The sequence below is a fragment of the Mesocricetus auratus genome, unplaced genomic scaffold, assembly GCF_017639785.1.
Source record: "Mesocricetus auratus isolate SY011 unplaced genomic scaffold, BCM_Maur_2.0 Super-Scaffold_100013, whole genome shotgun sequence".
Lineage (NCBI taxonomy): Eukaryota > Metazoa > Chordata > Mammalia > Rodentia > Cricetidae > Mesocricetus > Mesocricetus auratus.
The window spans coordinates 12,305,285-12,328,930 of NW_024429196.1; the positions used below are offsets into that span (position 1 = coordinate 12,305,285).

The 23,646-nt window shown below is 38.1% G+C and overlaps 1 protein-coding gene across 7 annotated transcripts in view; it reads right to left on the minus strand.

The window, feature by feature from the left end:
- The window catches only part of Myo3a (myosin IIIA), a 188,246-nt gene that overhangs the window by 159,504 nt on the left and 5,096 nt on the right, over positions 1-23,646 (minus strand). For all 7 annotated transcript variants that reach the window (XR_005880707.1, XM_040755402.1, XM_040755399.1 and 4 more), the window contains exons 2-3: positions 15,543-15,752; positions 11,639-11,773 (exon numbers count right to left, since the gene is read on the minus strand). Coding sequence is in view for 6 of the 7 variants with exons in the window: in XM_040755402.1 (XP_040611336.1) it covers positions 11,639-11,773; positions 15,543-15,710 (303 nt within the window). In the remaining variant the exon portion in view is untranslated. The remainder of the gene's footprint in view (positions 1-11,638; positions 11,774-15,542; positions 15,753-23,646) is intronic.

The window sequence follows — 23,646 nt, forward strand, 5'->3', positions numbered from 1 at the left end:
CCTCTCATCAGGACACTGGGTGACTGCGGTCAAGTCCACCAGTAAGGAATCACTGGGGAACTTGATTAGGAGGAATACAAGTTTTCCATAATTCCTTCCTTCCTGAGATGCCTGACCTTGATGACACATTTTCCAATCAACAAATCCATTTCTCAAGCAGTTTTAGGCAACAGGGTTTAACGTGAGGAATGAGCTTTACTTCTGAGCAAAACATAAAGAGGTAAGCTAAAATGAAACACAAAAGGAAAGATATATAAAAATGTGGAAATTACCATGCAAATAAAACTCAAAGTCTTACTGTTAGCTTTTGTGACTCACTCCCTTAAAGAGCCACCAAAAGAAAGATCCTGGAACAGATTCTGATTCTTCACTCACGTTAGTGAAGTTTCAAATACTGCCCTGATAAAATGAAATTGTCCCCACTAGTCTAAATGCCATCCCTGGAAAGACACAGGGTAAACTAAAAAATGAAACATGACAATCTTAATGAGCAAAAGGATGGAATGGAAAGAAATATATAAAATAAACTGCAGATATTCTTTAGTTAGATGATAAATCACCACAATAAAATGGCCGTATGTGTGGCTTTAAAATGAACAGCAACCAAGAGAATGAATGGTGCTATATTTACCATAAATAATTTTACATTACCAAGATAGACTAAAAGAGAATTCATAATAGACCAACCCCCCCAACAAAAGCATAGCTTTTCAGCATAATGTGAAAATGGAGCCTAGATGCTCTTTAATCAAACAAAATTGAAGTATAATTTTCCTAAATCATAGCTACACTAACTCAGAGCATTCTCAACTCTCTAGCACATAGATATGGACTAAAACAACCAGGCCAAAACAGAGGTCATTCCATAAGCCACATTGCAGTGCTTCCAAAAGACATGTTTACTGGGCCCTCTGACTGCATTCTGTCCTTATTAAGAAAGAAAATGAGGTGTTTTTCTTTAACTGAAATTTATGAAAAAGGACTGTCAATATCTGCACTTAGAAATTCTTCCTTTTCTGCCTTTTGTTTTGTTCTCAGTGTGCTCTGAGGTCATCTGCTGAAATAGATCATGTTCTGCCCTGAGCCACAGAAGCACAATTTCCCATTCCAGTGCATCCTTCAGAGTATTCTGTTCATTTTATAAAGTCACTGTCAACATCCTATTTTGAGTCTTAGTAGGCATGCACCATCATCAGGGCACACAGGGGACAGACATGCATCAGCATCAGGACATGCAGGGGATCATCAACATCAGGGCGTGCAAGGCATGAGGTTAGAGCTTGCCATACACTTCCCCAGTGACTGCAACATTTTACACTGCCATGAGCGATGAGCAAGCGTTCGATTTGCTCCACAGCCTTGTCTTTTCCTGGCATCACTGACCTTTGTAAGTTCAGCCATTTTAGTAGATATCAAATAGTATTTCTTTATACCTTTAGCTTGACTTTCCCAAAGCTTAAAAGTATTGAACGTACCTATTACAAATGCTTTTGTAAAGTTCTCACTTTCATTTAAGTTGGGTGGGTGCATTGTATTAGGTGAGATTTATATTATTCCTACTATCTGAAAGTGTTTAAAGCATGGGCATTGAATTTTACCATACATTTTTCATGGTCATTCCCCTCACTCCCCACGTGCACACTTTTATTCTATTCTATTAAATACAATTATAGTATGAGAATTTTTTGTTTCAGCAACCTTATTTTAACCTTTCAGCAAACTAGTATTTTGGAACAAATCCCAGTCAGTCAAACACATGCTCACACAGAACATCAGATACATTCTCACACAGAACGTCAGATACATGCTCACACAGAATGGCACACTCTTTCCTTGTAATGTCTTCCTTTGTCAGTGTAAGTTTGGCCTCCAAAAAGAAGTCAAGGAAACCAGTTCTCTTTAAAATATCTCACGAGGTGGTTGTTTCAAAAAATGGCAGCATGAAAAATTCATGCATGTAGTATCCAGCAAGCTAAACACCAATAAAATCCAAAGAGGTGAAGAATCACTTAAAGTGACAGCGGACACAAAAGTGCAAGCAGGCCACCTGCATTTCTCACAAGAGAAGCCATCTTCCTCAGGGAAGAGCTCACCAGTTGGTTATCTGATACCAAATGGTCATCCAATAAAGAGAATTAAAAAAAGAAAAGACCAAATGAAAACTTCATAGTTGAAAAGTACAATGGAAATTTAAAAAATACTGTAGGGAAACAACAAGAGATGTGAGTCAGCAGAAAAAACAATCTGTAAATCTGAGGAGATTAGCAGAGTTGATGAAGGAGGAAGGGCAGGGCTCTGACTGGAATTAAATCCATTGCTCTGTTCCTGCCTGTCTTTTCTTGTCTTCAGTCTGTTTCTCCTGTTCCTATTTCGGTTTGACTGAACGTTTTTGCTATCCCACTTTGTCCTGTGTGCCTGTACTACCTTACCAATTATACTTCTTTTTTTACTTTTTTATTACGTTGTAGGGCTCATTGCGTGTTTAACTTACCCCAGTCTGCCTTAAAGTAACATTAAGTCACTACACACAAACTAAATGCTTCCAACTTTTCTCCTTTCTCCCTTATGAAGATAACCTAGCAATGTACGTTTATAAACATGACATTTAAGAAGTTACTTTTCTTGAATGAGACTACAAAATAAAAATCAGTAATGTTATATTTACCCTCATGTTTACCAACGATGGTATTCTTTACATCTTTCTCTACATCTGAATTTTGCCTGGAATTATTTCCTTTTAGCCTAAAATGATGTTATTGACATTTTAACAGTTTTATTATATTCATCCATCTTACATTCTATTACATCTGTAATTTATCTCTATGTATCTGTCTGTCTGTCTGTCAACTACCTATATACCTATAATCTTTTTATCATCTACCTACCTACTTATGTATATAATGTGAAAATGTGTGTATGTGTGCACGTTTGTGTGTACACCATTGTGTGTTTACAAGTCAGAGAACAATTTCAGGGAGTGAGTTCTCTCCTTCCACCAAGTGTTGGGTCCTGGGTTTTATAACTCAGATTATCAGGCTTGGCAGCAGGCACTTTTATTTATGAAACCATCTCATCAGCCTGTTTTTATGTTTTGTTACATTTATTTTATTACCAGTCTTTAAAAAATGCTTTTCTTAGTGTTTTATTACTGTGAGGAGACACCATGACCATGGCAACTCTTATAAAGGAAAACATTTAATTGGGGCTGGCTTATAGTTCAGGTTTAGTTCATTATCAGCATGACTGGAAGCATGGTGGCTTGAGGCAGACATGGTACTGGAGCAGTATCTATACATCTGGATTGGCAGGCAGCAGGAAGAGAGAGTAATACTGGGCATGTCTTGAGCATCTAAAACCTCAAAGCCTACCTCTAATGACATAGCTTTACCAACAAGGTCATACCTATTTCAACAAGGCCACACCTACTAACGCTACTCCCTGTGGGCCTATCGAGGTCATTTTTATTCAAACCACCACAATGCCTGTTTTCATTTTACCTTATTTTATGAGTTTTTTTGCTGGGCCAGGATTCTAAGATGGCATTTTACTCTGAATGCTTCACCTATATCATTCTGTGACATCTTAGGAAATGTCAGTGGCCACCTTGATTTGTGGCTTCTACTTGAAATGCATAATTTTCTGCTCTGCTAACAGATGTCTTCATTATCAGTTTTTGACATTTTGGTTTTGATGAATCTTAATATAATTTTCTTAGTTTACTCGATTTCAATGTGGACAATTGTGATGTTCCTGTATTTAGGTCCATATCTAATCTAAAGTTAACCTCAGTTGTTGTGGTTAACTTTTTCTCCATAGAGATTGTTGTTTCAATTCTAGAAGTTCTACTTAGTTCTTTACAATTTCCATTTATTTCAATGTTGTTAATTTTTCTTTAAATTTTTGCATTTATAGCAGCATTAAAATTCTAACTTGCTAATTCGAGTGCCTGTTTCTATTGATCACATTTTCTTCTGACTGGTTGAAATTTTTCCTGTGTTTTCATGCATATATCTTAATACTGGAACTGGACATTGCTAATGTTATGTTATTGAATTTCTGGGTTTTGCTGCCTTACATGAATGAACACTGAATTTCATTCTGGAAGGCAGTTAATTATAGATCAGTTAAAGGCTTCCAGGAAGCTCTTATTTAAAGGCTAGCTTAACCTTCCCTCTAACTTTTCTGGGGTCCCTAGTAAATGATTACTTGAGCACCTTGCTATGCAGCAAACTTATCCTGCTCAGATTGCAAACTTCCTCCCCTGGTTTGTTCTTTGCCCAACATCTGCATACTGTATTCTAGACATACATCTTGGCTTCCAAACACTTTCTTGCATGTGTTTAACTACACAGATAATCTTGCCTTTCTGGAGGCAGTTTTCTGAATAGCTTTCTCTTCTCTTTGGTCTCTAACCATCGTAACTATGGATGCCCTTCCAATCTTTTCAGTTAGGAAGAACTGTTTTGATCCCTGCATTTGCGGCTTTTCTCATCACTGTCATCAGATATGTGATAGCAATGACTTTAGGGAGGAGAGATTCAAGGTGGCTCAGGGCTCCTTGGGCGTGTTCATTCTGGAAAGGAAGGCATGGTGGTTGGTGTGGCTTCTCACAAGAAGCTAATCATCTGGAGAAGAGGCGGGGCTGAGCTGTGAAACTGAAGTGCCCCGGTTCCCTGAGCACCGTCTGACTTAGTGGCTTATATCTGCCAGCCAAGCCCCATGCATTTAGGTCCCACAGCTTCCCCATACAGCACTGCCAGGTGGAGAAAACTGTCCAAACAGGTGAGCTTATGGAGGGATTTAACATCCACATGCCAGCTGCCTCCTGGGTGATGCCTTTCTGGCTCCTGTGGTGTAGGCCTTTCCTCTTAGAGTGACGAAGAAGTGATTAGAAAGGTCAGCGCTTCCCCATTGTCCAGTGTTCTGTTTGGACGTGGACTGTTGTTGCAGGCTGACATGAGCACTATCACGGCCAGAAGCAGAAATTTCTGCTTATTTCTCTGCAGACGGGAGAACATGGAAGAGCACTTTCTAGACTTTCCTTAGATAGGAATCACATGGGCATGGTGACACACAAATTTAATTCCAGCATCTGGAAGGCAGAGGTAAGAGAAGGCCAGCCTGGTCTACACAGTGAGCTCCAGGACAGCCAGGGATATATAATAGAGAGACACTCTGTCGATAGATAGATAGATAATAAAATAGCTTCGAAATTCCACTCGTGGATCTTCTGCTTCATGGGTACAAGCGCTCCACTCTGCTATAATCATTGACTCTGGAGGATACTACAAAGGACAAAGCTTCTGCATCCATTGTTCCGTATTCTGTCCGCATGTTAAAATGACAGTCTCTTGTCCCTCCTTGTCTTTTATTCTCTATTAATAAATCTACTTATACTCTTCATATCACCAGCAAACCTTTAAACCCTTTCCCCACCACTACAGTAATGATCTCTAACGAAAGTTCATCTTGCTCCCTACTGAACACTGAGAACCTGCCATCATAGCCAGCTCAAAGTAAGAAGTTACAATTCAGGAAACAGACAAACGACTAGATGTAAATTCTGTAAAGACATCCATGCATATGCACATGCGTGCATAGTGGCAGGTCAGCCTTTCCTATGGAATAGAAGGGGTCTGCTTAAAGTATGACACCTTTTGATAAAATGTATTAATACATTAAATTCTAGATGCCAAACAAATGGTAAAACAATTATGAAAACAGACACCACCTAAGAAGCATTTCCTTTTTTAATTAATTTTTTTCATTTATTTTACATCCTGATAGTTTCTCCTTCCCCTTCTCTTCCTGTTCCCCCCCAACTCCTCCCTCCCATTCCCTCCCCCATCCACTCCTCCTCTCCTATGTCTCCATTCAGAAAGTGTCAGGCTTCCCATGGATGTCAACAAAGCATGGCACATCAAATTGAGGACCAAGTTCCTCCCCCTGCATCAAGCCATTTCCTAATGTGTACCCACATACTGCAAGGTGCATCACGTGACACTTCTAGCATGTAACCAATGCTTTAAGGATGCTATTGACAACTGATTCATTTGTAATGTATCCTGAAAACTTCAATCACTAAATCCAAATACTGAACAGTTCTCTTACTCTAAGATGCTTACAATTTCTTGGGGAACACCACCACACATTGGGACTTCATAACTAAAAACCTATAACAAAGGGAGATAATGTAGCAGATGAAAATGTTTTAATGCATGTAAAGAAAATCTATTAATCTATCATCCCTGAAGCAATACTGTAAACGGGCAGTCTTGTGCAAGCAGCAGTGATTTTGGCAAGAGCTGACTTATACGCTAGGCAAGAAGGACAAGTGAGACTTGCATATGTTACTCATGCATTTCTAGGATAAACAGCATAAAGGAGGACACGTAGGCTGTTTTCCCATTTTGCTCTTTAAACAAAACCTTAAATGAAATGACTCCAGGTAATTGCTGTCTATTCTGTTGCAGACACACGAAATAACAGCCTTTTAGATGAGAGCTGGGATTGCTCTTTCAGCCCCTGGAGCATGAAAGGAACCATGCTGTCAGTATGCTGCTCCACTGCAATTGTGAGCTGCCAAGGGGAAGAAGGAACAATGCCGAGCTATCAGAGGAGGGCCAGCTTCCACTCCTGCCCCTTTCCTCAGACACAGAGGAAAGACAGCCTGGGCTTTTCACCCACTCTGAGCTATATAATATTAGCATGTTAATGCTGCACAACTAGAAAGTCCTCATTCACTCTGTGCTCTCTTCTGTAATTCCCCCATCAAGGCAGACCCTACATTATTTTCTAGATACAAGTATAAGGAAAATGAGAATAACCAATAATGGCTCACACATGGTCTATGAAGACCACTTTAATGATCTACAATGTCCATTTGAGCAGCTTTGTAACTATTTACTGATTTTATTTTTTGCGCTTTTAAACACCACCTGTAATTGTCAGTCTTTAATCTCCTGAAAGGGATTTAATTTCAAGGAGAAAAATGGCTATAATTGGAGGGTCATGAGAGAAAGCAGTGTTACTATTACAAATGAACACACCAGGGCCAATGCAGATGAAGAGCAGAAGGCTTTCTGCAGCAGCACCATGGAGGGGGCAATTAGCACAGAGAAGCATAGGGGAGAACAGCTCTTTTAACAGAGGATGTCCCACTCTGAACTGGGGCTCTACTATGGCTGAAGGTACATTAGGCAAATGGCCCCTGAGTCTGCATTTCCTTCTGTAGTTAAAATGTGGCTGCTCATTCAGCCAAGGAGGGGCAATAACAGTCCCATCTCAGATTTTCCTTTGTGCTCAGCAGCAGCAAGAGGATTAATGATAGGGACTTAAGTTTATGACTGTGGTTTTGCTCTCCTAGTTTGGATGGCAAGCATATTCAGACACCTCATTTGACTTCCACCTCCTCAGCCCCATACCATCCTTTCCTTTATACAGACTCAACAGCAGACACTAGGGGTTAAGGAGGTTCAAAAGCCTCTGTCTAACTAAACAGGCCAGACAAAAGTCAGATTCTATATAATGAGGCAGGATGAAACGAACGCATCCATCTGCCCTCACTTTATAACTGCATCACTACAAATAATCATAGCGTGACAGTGCACTGCACAAGTGTCCTGTCAACAACAGACAAAGCAGGAACCACAGCCTAACTTGACTCCCCTCTCTTTTTATGAGGGACCTTTGTCTGAGTGGAACCAAGAAGCCATGACCTCTCTCACTAACTGGGGAACCTTTAGACTCAAAATGAGCTGTGTAGAATAGCTAAATGGAAAAAAAATCCTAAAAGGAGTCTCATGTATCGTCCATGCTCAGTTACGGAGTAATACAATGGAGGAAGCTAAGGGAAAGAGTGTCAAAACTGAAAAAGACAAGCAAAAAACAAGTAACCGTGAAAAAATAGACTGCCCTAAGCAAGACATGGAGAATTCCTATCCCAATAATTGCAGTTCTGGATTGACACTTAAGTGGAAAGGGTATCGCAGTAAGACATCACTGCAGGCACTTGTGTAAGCTAGCATGGCTTTTGTCACCTGGCAGGCTGGTGGATCCTGAGGGCTGTCACTCACAGCTCAGATTCAACGCCCCCAGAACATACCTTCTTTATTGGAACTCACATTAAAAGCCAGAGTGTTGTTAGCATATTTGTCACCCCGTCTTTGTCCAGTATTTGGATATATTCATGCAAAATAATTTATTTGGGCTTTATTATGATAAGAGGTATAATTAGCAGTCATTTTGTAGCACCAAGTATTGATGCCATGGCTAATTTTCTAAAAAGTGTCTCTAAGCAGCACCTGTGCCATTCACATTTATAAATCAGGTAATTGTACTTCTAGCCACTTCTGTATATAGGTAATTAGTATAATTTACATATTCAAATTATAATAATTACATCCAGTTTACTAACTTCTCACTTTCTTTCTGCCCACCCCAACTTTGTTAGTTCAGTTAGATCAGATTCTTGAAATTTGTATTACTTGCTTTTCTCAGTACTGTAATAAAACACCCAAAAGCAGCTTCAGGGAGGAGGGACTCACGAGGCTCACAAGTTAAGGGCCCATCATGACTGGAAAGTCCTGACTCAGGAGCATCTGCATCTTCAGCAGGAAGCAGAGAGTGAGGGATGCTGGTGTTCCTTGGATTCGCTTTTAATTCATTCTGGGACCCTAGTTCATGGATGGTGCCAGCCACAATGGGGACTGAATACTGCTCTGTTGCACTGTTATCTGTTATCTGGAAACACCCTCTCAGACACCTAGAGCAATGTTTTCCAGGGGAACCCAAATCCAGCCCAGTAGATGATAAAGTGTAATTATCATGCCATTTCATCAAATGGCATTATTATTTTCTCTCAAGCCATTAGGGAAGTGTTCAATATTTCTATCTGATAGTAAAGCATAGAAACAAAGTTCAAAGAGCCCTCTAAGTCCTTGTTGATTCATTACGTCAGAATGGCACTCCATTTTGTCACTTTAATCCATTAAAACAGTTTTAGCAAATCATTTTGCCTCTTCTCAAACATCATCATCATCAACAACAAAACTACACTACCAATATCAAGAACAAAACCTCCCAAATACACTTAACTATCATCAGGCGTCTTCAATTCAATTCAAATAAACCCCAATTTCAAGGGTTTATACTAAAAATGCCACTGTAGTTAGAACAGAAAATTGGCAGGCTAAAAGACAAGAATTCATCTTACTTAATATTTTTCGAACTCTGGGCAAAATGTCATAGCTTGTTTCCTTGCCCATAGAGTTCCATATCAGCCAGAGAACCCAGATCTCCATTCCACTGCTGGTCTGTTTGTAGAACTCAGCACACACTACTGAAAGTATGTGATGGGTGTGCAAAATTTCATTCAAGACTTAAGGGTTCATACAGCATAACAGTTCAGATATATAAATGCAAAACTGAAGTAATGACACTAACATGCTTCACTAATGTAAGACAGGAAGATTTAAGTTCATAATTTGCATTCTGTTACTTGGATAATTAAATTTTGATGAATAAAAGTTGAGCCTTGTTTAATATGCAATTTAAAGTAAGATATAAAGCTATCTTTTACTAGAAAAATATAAAGTAATTTTTTAATAAATTGCCTAATATCAAGGAGCAATGCTTTCAATTTTGTAAATGTTATATAAAAAACACACAGCTTCAGAATCTGAACACCTTCTTTAAAATATTATTTTATAATTTTGAAGGTTCTATAATATAATTAAAGGTTGCAGGTGGAAGACAGGTTAATTTCCTTTTACTCATGAATATCTATCTAAGTGCTAATAAAGGAATAAAAACAAAGTCTAAGACACAAAGAAAACATAAAATGGGAGAGCAATGGGCCAGAGATCCCAACTCTTACAATATGAAATCACATCTGCATGTTGGGACTGATGTAGCGAAGAAGAGAAAGCTACAAACTGAAGGACTCCCTGAGGTGCCTTGGTGCTCCCAGAAAAGATTAACTCACACAGTGCCAGAGAAGGTAAGTGGAGAGGGCAAGAGTCAGAAAACGGGATCATCTGGCAGTGTCCAATCATAAGACTGGACACCCTCACATCCAACACACAGAGTATCAGCACCTGGGAGCCTGCCTAGTGTGCCTCAATTTACTGGTAAGAGACTGGGTATCCAGTTCCCTTAGAAACAACCAGAAAGAATCAAGTAGAGTAGTTAACTTGGTCAGAGGAGGCCAAGGATCAAGAAATAAGCTCCACTCAGGAAAAGCAGCAGAGAAACATCAGAGACCAGAGGCAGGTAGATCTCCAGACTCCAGTAGGAGCACACAGGGTCTCAAGGTTAAATGGAGTCTTGCCAATATTAAAATGATACCATTGAGACTAGAGAGGCTCAGTCGGTTTTCTAGGAACAGCATCACAAGGTATCAAGAGAACAGAACTGAGTAGGACAGGATGGTCCCAGTGTGCTGGCTCTACATGCTGACATATTACCAGGTCTTTGGACTGCCTGCTTTTGCTGCTGTTTGCTGTTGCTCACGTGCCTGCTTTTTGTTTCAGTTTTGTTTTGAAGATGGAGTCTATGTTGCACTGTTTTTCTTCTCAGGAGAGCAAACATATTCCCAAGAAACAATCAAATGCTAATACGGTAACTAACACAGAAAATATTACGCCATTTCTTAGTCAAACAAAGGCCGTGGTCAGAGGACAACTTTGGGGAGTTGGTTCTCTCCTTCCGCCATGTGGGTTCCAAATTATCAGATTTTGGCCATTAGACTTGGTGGAAACACCTTCACTTTCTGAGACACTCTGCTGCACAAAAAAATGACTTTCAAAATTTCTTGGAATTTTCGTTTGAACTAATGATTACTTGAATAATGAAAAACTGAGTACTGTCACCTTAGGGAGGGGTGAGCTCTCAGTAGTCTGTCTTGGAACAGACTGTGCATTACAAGAAAGAACACTCTAGAGATTCCAAAGTGCAGAGTTCACTGCTGCCGACAGCAGTTTACTCAGAAAAACATTTAGGGCAAGGTTTTCTCTTCATAATTGTCAATAGCTAGTTCTGTAGTTAAGCTATTAGCTTCAATAAAGATCCAAGATGACCACAGCTATTCCTAAGGAGGCTTTACTTAATTTGCTCTTATACCCTAACCCTGGCCACAGAACTTCAGTCATGCAGTAACTGAATAAAATATTTATTTATTTATTTATTTATTGAGACAGAGCTTCTCTGTGTAGCTCTAGTTGTCCTGGAACTCACACTGTAGATCAAGCTGGCCTTGAACTCAGAGATCCACCTGCCTCTGCCTCCCAAATGATTGGCTTAAAGATATGCACCACTATCACCTAGCCAATATTGTTTAAATGCATATTATTATGACATTCCCTTGTAATGTGTTTTTGTATAGGACAAAATAATCTTTGTTTCACTAGTCTTTTATCATGGGCTCGCTTTCTTTTAATCTTTGGTGGTCTTTCTAGACTTTTAATATCCTGATGTGCCTAAGAAGCCAGTGCCTAAACTGTACAGCATTATACTGAGGACATCAGAGGTAAGGAATACACCACACACAAGGTTTTGCGTGCTGCAGATGTGACATCAACAGAAAGCTCTTCCAAGACAAACACAAATCCCCATCACTTAAGAAAAGCTGTGTACTTACCTCAAGGACCAGCCATAACTTATCTCCATTTATTTTGTCCTTCTTGAAGTAAATCCCATAGAATCTGACCACATTCGGGTGTTCAGAAAGTGTTCTTAAGATGTTATACTCTGCCTCAATCTCTTCATCAATATCCTAGATTAAAACAGGTCAATACAAAGGAACTATGAAAAAACACAATGATGCTAATCAAATTATATTAGGATACTAAATAGAGAATTTTAACTCCATTAAAGCATGGTCGTAGTCCTTGGTACTGTGCTTTGTAACACGTATTGGAAAGTCTTATTACAGTTTACCATTTTTTGTGCTAATTCAATGCATCTCAATCCGTATTAATTTAACTGAATGTTAAAAGAGAGAAATAAAAGGCTATTGCTGTAAGCAACTTGAGAGCTCCTTCAGGTGATTTCATTTGTACTTGCCTTAATTAGGGTTTCTACTGCTGCCATGACAAACACCATGATCAAATGGCAAGTTGGGGAGGCAAGGATTTATTTGGCTTAAACTTCAGCATTACTGTTTTCATCACTGAATGAAGTCAAGACAGGAACTCAAACAGGGCAGGATCCTGGAGGCAGGAGTTCATACAGGGGCCTGTGGAGGGTTGCTGCTTACCTACTTGCTTCCTATGGATTTCACAGTCCACTTTCTTATAAAGTTCGGGACCAGCAGCCCAGTGTGGGCTGGGCACTTGCCTGTTGATAACTAAATGATATAATGCCTTATAGCTGTATCTCGTGGAGGCATTTCCTGAACTGAAGCTCCTCCCTGATAACTCTAGCTTGTGTCAAGTTGACACAAAACCAGCCAGTACAATTTGTTATTAGTGATTTGGTTGCAATGACCAACACATTGATTTAAAATAAATAAAAAGACTGGAAAGTTAGTTCCATTGGTCTAGAACACACAGTATATTTAGAAGTTATCAAAAACGCATTATGCAGGCAATAGATTCCTATTTAGAACATTGGACTGGAACTAAATTATATGATACAATATGAGCCTAAGTTAACTAACAGCATATCCATCAGAAAGAGAATGAGTTGACACCTTAAAAAATGCTGGAAAAACTTTGGGGCATGTTTCTAGAACACCATGTCTACGTGGAGCAACTTGCAGACCATAAGAGAAAATCTTAGCAGTGCTGTTCTAACAGTCACATGTAATACCCTCATTGCTTCCCTACAGAATCTCAGAGTAAGCACAGCACACACACAAAAAACATAAGCTCCAAGAAGTTAGACTGAGAGATGTTCAGTGGAAAACAGAGGTCTATACTCCGCTATCTTCCAGTCCTGCTCATGTATTCCTTTCCTTGAAGAGGATCAAAAATCATAATTTTTGATAAATACACAAAGCACTAAGGCTCCTTTATCTTAAAAATACACCCCAATCTTTATGAAATGTGTGGGTGTGTTGTACTTTATTCCCAAGCTCAGGGACCTGATTCTGATGCTCGGAACTCATGAAAACACAGATCTGGGAAGGTGAGATGGGCAGCCCTAGGCTTGCTGGCCAAGCAATCCTGCTAACAACTGGTGAGTTCCAGGCCAATGTGATGAAAGGAAACGGAAAGTATCCCTGAGATGACCAATGACCAGAGGTGTTCCTCTGGCCTCCACATGCTCTCTGTTTCTGCCTTTCTGCCTCCCTCCCTTCCAACATCCCCCTCCCTCCCTTCCTCTGTCCCTCCCCCTCCCTCCCTCTGTCTTTCTGTGTCTCCCTCCCTAATTTCCCCCCTCAAAAATATTTAGAAGTCTTGATGTTTAAGTGCTGTAAGTCCAACACATATAAACAGCTGTGGAAGGGGAGTGATCACAGGCATTGTAAGCTACTTGCTTTTATCACAGGTGAGTAGTGGGACAGATACCTTAATTTGGGGTGCATGTTGGAGTTGGTCTAAAGTGTTTTTTGTTGCTGTTGCAAACCATCAATCCTAACACCAAAAGCCAGATGAAAGAGTAGTGTTTCTCTTTTGGCAGAAGGCAACTTGTGTCTCTTCCCTTCAGGTAAACGGTAAAAGTCCTAAGGGACTGTGAAAAAGCAGCAAAGCAACTGAGCCTGGAAACTACATTTCCCATCCTTCCAGTGTGTCAGATTTCCTACTTTGAAAGAGAGCATCCCTGCCCCAGTCCTCTGCTACAAATAACATGAAATGCTACAATTATAATGGTTTTAGCACAAACGAATTATCAAAATAGAACCACTCCTAAGATGAATAAAGAACCGGGTAATTTTGTAGCACTATATACTAGCAGACAAGCCATGTCAAGGACTCGGGCCGCAGTGACCTCCTTAGTTTATCATTTCTATCACCTCATACTTCCACCATGAGTTCAAGAGTCCCAAAGTAGAATTCGGGGAGTATATGATTCTGAGCTCATTCCACTCACGTGTGTGTTATGGGAGACTTAGTTATTTCTAGGGTTCTCAGATAATCCCACACTGCCAACACTTGCTCTGAAAACAGCAAGCCTGGGGGAAGATACGGTTGGTTCAGTGTATGGCACCACTACTAGTGACTCAAGAGAGACTATCAGGACTGAACAGGAAACTCATTCTTCAATGAGGAATTTCACCATGATAGATCAACACCATTTCTGCTATGGAAACACTTAGACAAATCAAAAACCTCGTTTTTCTGGGGGAAATTTAGTATTTTTCTCTATAAAAACTTTTATTAATAATGCCACTTTTTAAACTTTTTTAATTTCATATGTAAATACTGTACATATATAATTTTTACACCTGCCTCTCCCTCCTCCTACTCTACCCTCCTCCCTCCCAAATTCATGAGTTCTTCTCTACTTAGGGGTTCTCTCTCTCTCTCTCTCTCTCTCTCTCTCTCTCTCTCTCTCTCTCTCTCTCTCTCTCTCTCTAGTCAGATCTCCTAGGGCAGCTGAGATTGAATGCTTAGAGCACATCGGTTTTTCATGTAAGTAATTTCTCCCCAATAAAATTAACCTACGTCACCCCTATCCCATGTATGGTAATCTTATTCCAACATTCATGCAGTTTAACATTTTTTTAAAATCCTCTCCAGTTTGGCCTAAGAGAAATACTACCCGAAGTCCAAGGGAGTGCTGAAAACCTGGAAATCAGATAACTATAACCAGATTATCAGGAGAACTTTTAGACTCAAAAGTTTGTGTTTCTGTGACTTTTCTTAAAGAATACAATGCTATTCAATCAACTGATTCATTTTTGAGCAACACACTTATGTGCCTATGCATTTGTTAAGAACTTATGGCACCGTATTGCATGTACAAAACACGCAAGTTGGAGGAGCAAATAATTAGAGCTCTGCTTATTTTTTAGATTGCCCCTAGTTTCAGAATAACACCATGATGAGTGAATCAGTGTAAGATACTTTGGACTTTTTAAAGTGTTTAATACAAAGGGAAATAAAGTAGAGACTTAAAAGTAAAAGCTACATCCTAGGGTGATACCTCAGGTGGTAAAGTGCTTATCTTATAAACAGGAAACCCAATGTCACCCCACCCCCAGACCTAGGTAAAAACACTGAATGTGGTGGTGCATGCTTATAATCCCATGCTAGGGAGGCTAGATGGGTAGGCAGAGACGGGCAGATCCCTGGCCAGCTAGGCTAAACTAAGTAGTGAGTTCCAGGCCAGTGAGAAACCCTGCCTCAAAAAACAAGGTGAATGAAGGCTGAGGAATGACAATGGAGGTTGACTTCTGGCCTTCATATGTACATATATACACATACATGCAAATTCACACACATGAACATACATACTAACACACACAAACAAGCAAATAAACATGCACCTCCACAGACATGAACATACATACTTACACACACATACACACACGCGCGCACGCGCATGCATGCGCACAAATAAACACAATCTTAAAAAAATATCTCAAAGTGACTCACGTGGACTGGATCCAGGATTTTGACTGCTGCTTTTTGACCATTTTTCTTATTCAGGACCTTAAAAACCTTCCCGTATGTTCCTTTGCCGATGGTTTCAGTGATTTCCCATGTATCAGAAGGATCAGGAAAGTTATCAAAGTTGATTGTTTTCCCAATTAACGGAAGCATTTCCAATGTTTAAGTTATTGGAGAGAAATGGTACAGTTCCACCTACATTTGATCAGAGGTATTAAGTGGCATGAATAAATTGATGGGAAATTATCTAACACTTTCACCAATATAATAGAGAGCATGCAACAGTAATCAAATATAATTCAGAGGAAATTTAATTTCTACTTTATGAGCAGGCTAATGAGTTTAATAATGTTTTGTATGCAAGACCTAATTTCTGTGTTTAGTATTGTTTCATATTGATTCTTTAATACTTTTTGGATTAAAAAATGACCATTTCTTATTGCCTTGATGTAATTTCAACAGATTTCTTCATACTTGGGGATTATAACAAAATAGCTTTAGAATAAACTCAGGTGATAAAAAATTTTTAGTTTATAAGTGATAATATTTTATGTTGAATCTCTCTATAAAAGCCAGTATGGTCCTCTTATTACCTTTATAGTGATGTTTTCTTACCATAACCTAAGAGGTCCTTTAAAACTCAGTCCATCACCTCCTAGGCCTCAACTTTCATCTGTTAATTTTGAGGGTGGAGACTTTGTCTATCTTACTCAATTCTAAATGAAATCATTCTAACTCTGCATATCACACAGTAGATTTTAAAACCTAAGGCTCTTGAATGAATGAATATGTAATAGTTCTTTAAAAAAAACCTAGTTTTTGAAAGTGGGTGAGAGAAATAAGGATTACAAGGAACCAAGGAGAACATGGAAATCCAAAGCAAAGTAAGCATCATATTCTGATTAACCACACTAAGGGGCACATCATCTCCTAAATGGCTGATCAAAATTACATCACTACAAAAGATGCTTGTGAATGGTTCTTGGAATACTCAATCTTTATGAAATTTGTGCCTTTGATCCAAGATACAAAGAGGTAAATCAGTGATAATCATCCTCTTTATTGATTTTATAATTAGTGACAAAATAACTACTTACATCTCTTGAGTCATGCAAATAAGCACTTATGCCATGCATATAATGTAGTGCTAGACAAAGAGACCAATTACATCTTGTTAAAAGTCTGAAACATGAGTTTCTCACCAGGAGAAACAGCCATTAAATGGAATACTTGCTTCCACATAGTAGTGTTATTGAACACAGTTATCATTTCTGAGATAGTAGCTACTAAGACTTAAATGTGGAGTTTTCAATATACAGGCACAAAATTGAAAGCACACAAATCTGAACATAAATATAGGCACCAAACTTCAATGAGTTTTGAGATATGAATATAGGAAACACATGGCTAGTTTAAAAGATGTGACTACACCATATTGAGACTGACATTTGTGGTGTGTTAGAGCGGCCCAGGCAAAGAAGCAATTACTTCTGAAGTGATAAGAAAAAGATACAGAGAATAAACAGAGTTTGAGCTGGACACGAAGAATAAACAGATTTTGTCTAAAACATGACCTATGATTTTAGAGTATACTTAGTCAAATCCCATTTAAAACAAACATGGCCCTCCTCAAGCAAACAAAATGAAGCCTATGGAAAATATTTCTTCAAAATCACACAGAAGGAATTTCAATAGTGAGATCAGAGAAAAGCTATTAGAGAAGGGAACCGTGGGATACTCATGAAGGGAGAAGTGAAAAAATTGTACGGGGCTTTTATTGGAAAGGGGGAGGGAGGACAATATGGAAAGAGGGGGGAAAAGAGGGATAAATAACACTAAAGATATTTGAAAAAGTCATAAGGAATCATATTGTATTTATCTAAAATTAATTAGTGTGTGTGTGTGTGTGTGTGTGTGTGTGTAAAGATTATAAGAGCCAAAGAACCAGGAAGTACTGCTGCAAGATAGTGTTTTCTAGCTACACCCATGAAATCTCAACAATATGACTGCCTCAACAAGATTTGAACAATGGTAACATCAGCTGACATGTCAACATGGATGGAGGACGTCCCAGGGACCTATCCCTAGATGGACAGCTATGTTTCTCTGGTGATGATCCTTTAACTGATTATTCAATACCAAGTGTTCAGTCCTAAAAATACTTACATGTGAGCAATACTAAACAGACTTGGAGGGTTTTATTTATGTATTTATTCATATATACGTTGCAATGAAAATAGGTCATAAATTTGAGAAGGGGAGGGAGGAGACTGGGAGGAAGAGGGAGAAATGAGATATAGTACACATATATTAATTTTTTAAAAATGTAATTTAATAAACAATAATTTCTGATTCCTAAAACCATTAAATTGCATACTCCTTAAGAATAAAAGAAATTGTCACATTTAGTAAATTACTGATTGCTTGATGGCTACAGTAAACTTCATTCTACATGACAACAAATGTTCATACACTTTCTTTAAGTATTTAGCATTCATGGGATAAAAAATAATCTCAAGCACATAAACTTAGAGGCCTATAGTTAAGCACCTTATATGAACAAGTGAGCCACAAAAGTATTCCCATGACATATACTGAATATATTTTAACATATGTTTTTACCATACTTCTAAAATGACACTTTCAAAGTAACATTTTAAAATGAGGGTTCATCTTTTTTTAAACTGATTTATTCTATATTGAACTTTTGGATATTTTACCAAGATAGATCCAAATTCAATAAAAAGTACTAACTCTAGGAGGAAATTAATATTCACCTCAACAGCTATTCTTTCTTCTTTTTATAGCTCTTCACTTGGCTATTCCCTGATAAAATAACTGAAATTCTTCATGTTCACTGACCCTGCAGATGGCTCATTCCCTCATGACCTTCAGAAAACACATCAGTCACTACCTTCCCCAAAGCAGGTACTACCACGGTCATCTTATCTAAAATCCCAGTCATCCCTCCTTTTCTACCCCATTCTTCCTCCTCATCCCCATCTACACTATATGATCTGACAACTCTATATCTTAAACATACAAAAGAACTAAAAAGTATGGCTAAAAAAGATACCTACACATGTACTTTGCAGCAATATTATTCCTAGAGTTACTCACTGGCTCATTAATGTGTAATGTACACAGAATGTGATAGGTCCCTACAATGACATACTCTGCAGTTTTAAAAAGGAAAGAAATTCTGACACATTACAACATGACTGAGCATCCAAAATATTCTAGGTACAATAAGCCAGTCACAAAAGGACACATCATATAATCCCGCTTATATGCAGTGTTCACTACAGATATAAGATGCCCACAAAATGATCTTTCAAGATCAGAGAAAGAATAAAGACATTTTTTTCATCAAAAGAATAAAGTGAGTTTAACAACAATTACCTCTAAGGAAGAACACTTCAGGAGGCTTCAGATCTTAAAATTCACTTGTATATAAAACATCTATACTAAGCACTAGAAACTTGAAATATATCATATACAGCTTTCCAAAATATAAGGAAGAAAATTTATTTTAAAAACTCATCCAAAGGGCAGGAAATATAGTTCAGTTTGCAGAGCCCTTGCCTGGCATGCACAGAGCCCTGTGTTCACTCTACAATGCTGCATAGCATCCCAGGGCTTAGGAGTTGGTAGCAGATGGATTTTAAGTTCAAGATCATCCTCAGTCAAAAGAGACTTTAACTTGAAAAACTCAGGGAGAGAGAATAAAAAATACTTAAAAAGCAAACACAAAGCATAAAATAACCCACTTGGAATAACTGTAAATGTAGTGATAATAATTGTTCATGAACCAAACTCATTTGTGAAAAGACAGAAATTGGCAATTACAAGATATATGCAAGAGATCCAGATACAAGCCATGGAGAAAAATAGTGGAAGAAGAGCAATTATGCCACATAAACACTAAATTAAACAAAGTGGCGTAGTTTTCTAGATATCAGATAAAATCTATTTTAAGGGAAAACACATATTGAAGGTAAAAAGAGTCTCTACCCGATTGAAGACATACTTGTACCAACCAGAAGAGAACCTTGGATCCATACCTACCAGGAGAGGAAGAGACACCACCTGCACCCACTGGAAGAAGGGATGGGAAGATGACAATATAAGAACATATTTAACAACGGAAAAACCAATATGATGCCACCAGAGTCTAGGGACTCTACACCACCAACACAGATGAAGCAGAAGAGAATGACCTTAAAAACAACTTCATGCAGATGATAGAGACCCTAAAAGAGGAAATGAGAAAATCTTTCAAAGAAACGGAAGAAAAGACAAACCAAAAATTGCAAGAAACAATTCAAACAGTGCAAGGTTTGAAAGTTGAAATACAGACAACTAAAAAAAAAACACAGTCTGAGGGAATGCTGGCAATAGAAAATCTGGGGTAAACGATCAGGAACTACAGATGCAATATAACCATCAGAATACAAGAGATGGAAGGGAGAATCTGAGGCATTGAAGATACACTAGGAGAAATAGATTCATTGACCAAAGAAAATCTTAGTCCAACAAATCTCTAACACAAATAATCCAGGAAATATGGCCAAACCTAAGAATAATAGGTATAGAAGAAGGCAAAGAAACCCAACTCAAAGGTGCAGAAAACATATTCAACAAAATCGTAGAAGAAAACTTTCCCCACCTAAAGAAAAACATACCAATGAAAGTACAAGAAGCCAACAGAACACCAAATAGAGTGAGCCACAAAAAGTCATCTTGTCACATAATAATCAAAATACCAAACATACAGAATAAAGAAAAATAGCAAAGGAAAAAGACCAAGTAACATATAAAGGCAAACCTATCAGAATTACACCTGACTTCTCCATGGAAACTTTGAAAGCCAGAAGGTCCTGGATAGATAGATAGTCTACCAACACTAAGAGACCACAGATGCCAGCCCAGACTACTATACCCAGCAAAGCTTTCAATCATTATAGATGGAGAAAATAAGATATTCCATGACAACACCAGATTTAAACAATACATATCCACTAATCCAGCCCTACAGAAAGTACTGGAAGGAAAACTCCAATTTAAGGAAGTTAACTACACTCACAAAGACATAGGCAATGAATAATCCCACTTTACCAAAAGCCAAAAGAAAAAGCAGGGTAAATCCACACACAATAGCTCCACCAACAACAAATCAGAAACAAATAAGAATTGACACTCAATGGTCCTTAATCTCCCTCAATATTAATGGTCTTAACGTGACTATAAAAAGACACAGAATGAATATGAAGACAGAATCCATCCTTCTGCTGCATACAAGAAATACACCTCAACTTCAAAGACAGACATCATCTCAGAGTAAAGGGTTGGGAAAAGATTTTCCAATAAAATGGACCCAAGAAATAAGAGGGTGTAGCTATCCTAGTATCTAACAAATTAAACTTCAAACTAACAGACATCTATAGAATAGCCCATGCAAATACAAAAGAATATACCTTTTTCTCAGTGCCACATGGGACCTTCTCTAAAATCGACCACAGACTTGACAACATAGCAAACCTCAATAAGTACAAAAAATTGGAATAATCCAATTAAAGTTACAATCCAAAAACAACACAAATTGTAGAAACCCTTCAAACTCATGTAAATTGAGCAACATGCAAATGTACCTTTTCTGGGTCAAGAAAGTAATAAAGAAAGAAATTAAAGACTTCCTAGAATTCAATGAAAATGAAGACACAACATATCCAAACTTATGGGACACTTTGAAAACAGTGCAGAGAGGAAAGTTCATAGCACTTAGTGCTCACATAAAGAAACTGGAGAATAGTCACACTAAAGAATTAACAGCACAACTGACAGCTTTAGAACAAAACAGATGCAAACTCACCCTGGAGGATATTACTCCAGCAAACAATCAAACTGAGGGCTGAATCAATAAAGTAGAAAATAGAAAACAATACAAGGAATCAATGTAACAAAGACTTGAACATAACACCAGTAGCACAGACCATGATATCGACAATTAATAAATGGAACTTGCTGAAATTGAGAAGCTTCTGTAAGGCATAGGAGACAGTCAACAAAACACAATGGCTACCTTATGTGCCTTCCTAGAGTCTTCATCCAGTAGCTTATGGAAACAGAAGCAGACACCCACAGCTAAACAGTGAACCAAACTCCTGGAATCCAGTTGCAGAGAGGGAGGAGTGATGAGCAAAGTGGTCAAGACCAGGATGGTGAAACCCACAGAAACAGCTGACCTGAACAAGGGGGAGCTCATGGAACCCAGACTGATAGCTGAGAAACCAGCATAGGATTGATCCAGACCCCTAAACATGGATGTCAGTTAGAAGTTCTCGGGAAATCTATGGGGCCTCTGGTAATAGATCAGTATTTATCCCTAGCATACAAATGAGCTTTAGGAACCCAATCCATGGAGGGATACTCTCTGAGCATAGAAACACAGGGGAGTGCCTAGGTCCTGCTCTAAAGGATATGATAGACTTTGAAGATCCTCCATGGAAGGCCTCACCCTCCCTGTGGAGCAGAAAGGAGATTAGATATGGGGTTAGTGGAGCAGAAGAGGAGGGAAGGAAGAGGGAACTAGGATTGACATATAAAACAATCTTGTTTCTAATTTAAATAGAAAAAAGGGAAATGGGCAAAATTATAGATCTACTAGGATACTTTAATTTTCTTTCATGCTTTAGTACTAAAAAGATAAAAATTAAGAATAATTTTAAACTATATAATTAATGAGACAATTCAATGGGTAGATTGGAATATATAGAAAATACCCTAAAAAGATCAGTATATTTTATGAGTACTTATAATTGCAAAGGAATTAGATCAGAAATCAGCAACCAAGACATTAAAAAAGAAAAAAACTAAACAATTGGATTCTATGAAGTCATTACTAAGCAATTCAAGAATAAAAAAAAAGAAAAGAAAAGAATATAGTCAGACAGATTTAAACCTGGGGAATAACAAAAATACTACTTACCAGAGCTTATGAAACATAGCTGTTTTAACAGTATGCAGAGGGAAATACAAAGCAAAGATTTTAGATTTAACTAAGACCACACAGCTGCAAATGAAAATCAAAGAGAATAAAGTAGGAAAAAAGAAAAAATCAAGGAAATATTAAGAATAGAAGATTGACCAATACAAGTTATTCAAAGAGAATATTTTAAATTGGGAAGATCTCTGTTAATTCTGATCATTAAAAAAAATAACCTGTAAAGATCCGGTAAATAAACAATTCTAAGGATAAGTACAAAATGTAAGAGAGATTAAAAAGAAAAGTTCACACATTGTTGATACTGTTTAAAATACTAAGTGGGCAGTTTCCTAGAAAAACCACACAAGCAAATGATCAGAAAAAGAAAAACTAGTCTCTTGAGATATTTGGATGGTGCCTTGATACTTCAATGCAGGCAGTGAACTGTCACTTTATATAACCAAAGGAGAAAATTCCAATCAATCCAAAACAGAGCCCTCCCCAAAGTATTTTGTAATACTTTTCCTTGTTGTTTTTGAGACATAGCCTCGATACAAAGTTCAGGCTAGTTTTTACCCCAAGATCCTCCTGCTTCAACCTTTCAACCTCTGTGTCTCTGAGTAATGACACATCATCATACCTGGCATCTCATAATACCTTCTATCTAATGTCCAAAACTTTATCATTGGAAGGGTCTAGAAACAAAACGTAGAGATAATCACTTTGTAAATCAATAAGACCACATTTCTTCCTAATATAATACAAACATCAATTAACTTTCCCAAACACTTGCAAAGCATACTCTCAGTGAAAACACAAATTTCTCCACAACATAGAACATACTAAGAACACAGATGACTAACTCAAAACCAAACACACTTTACTTTGAATAGTACAATTGATCCTCAAATGTGTAGACACTGACCTTACTTTTCCTGTGAAACAGTGTCTGAGGACCCTTCCCTTCATGTACCTACTTCTGCCAAGCTGCAAGACTGCACCATGGGTAGTTTTAGACTAGATTCAGAATGAAATTCTGTCTTTGATGGATGACACAAATTGGAATGGTGACAGATCACCCACTGAAATTGTCTGTCTTCAGAG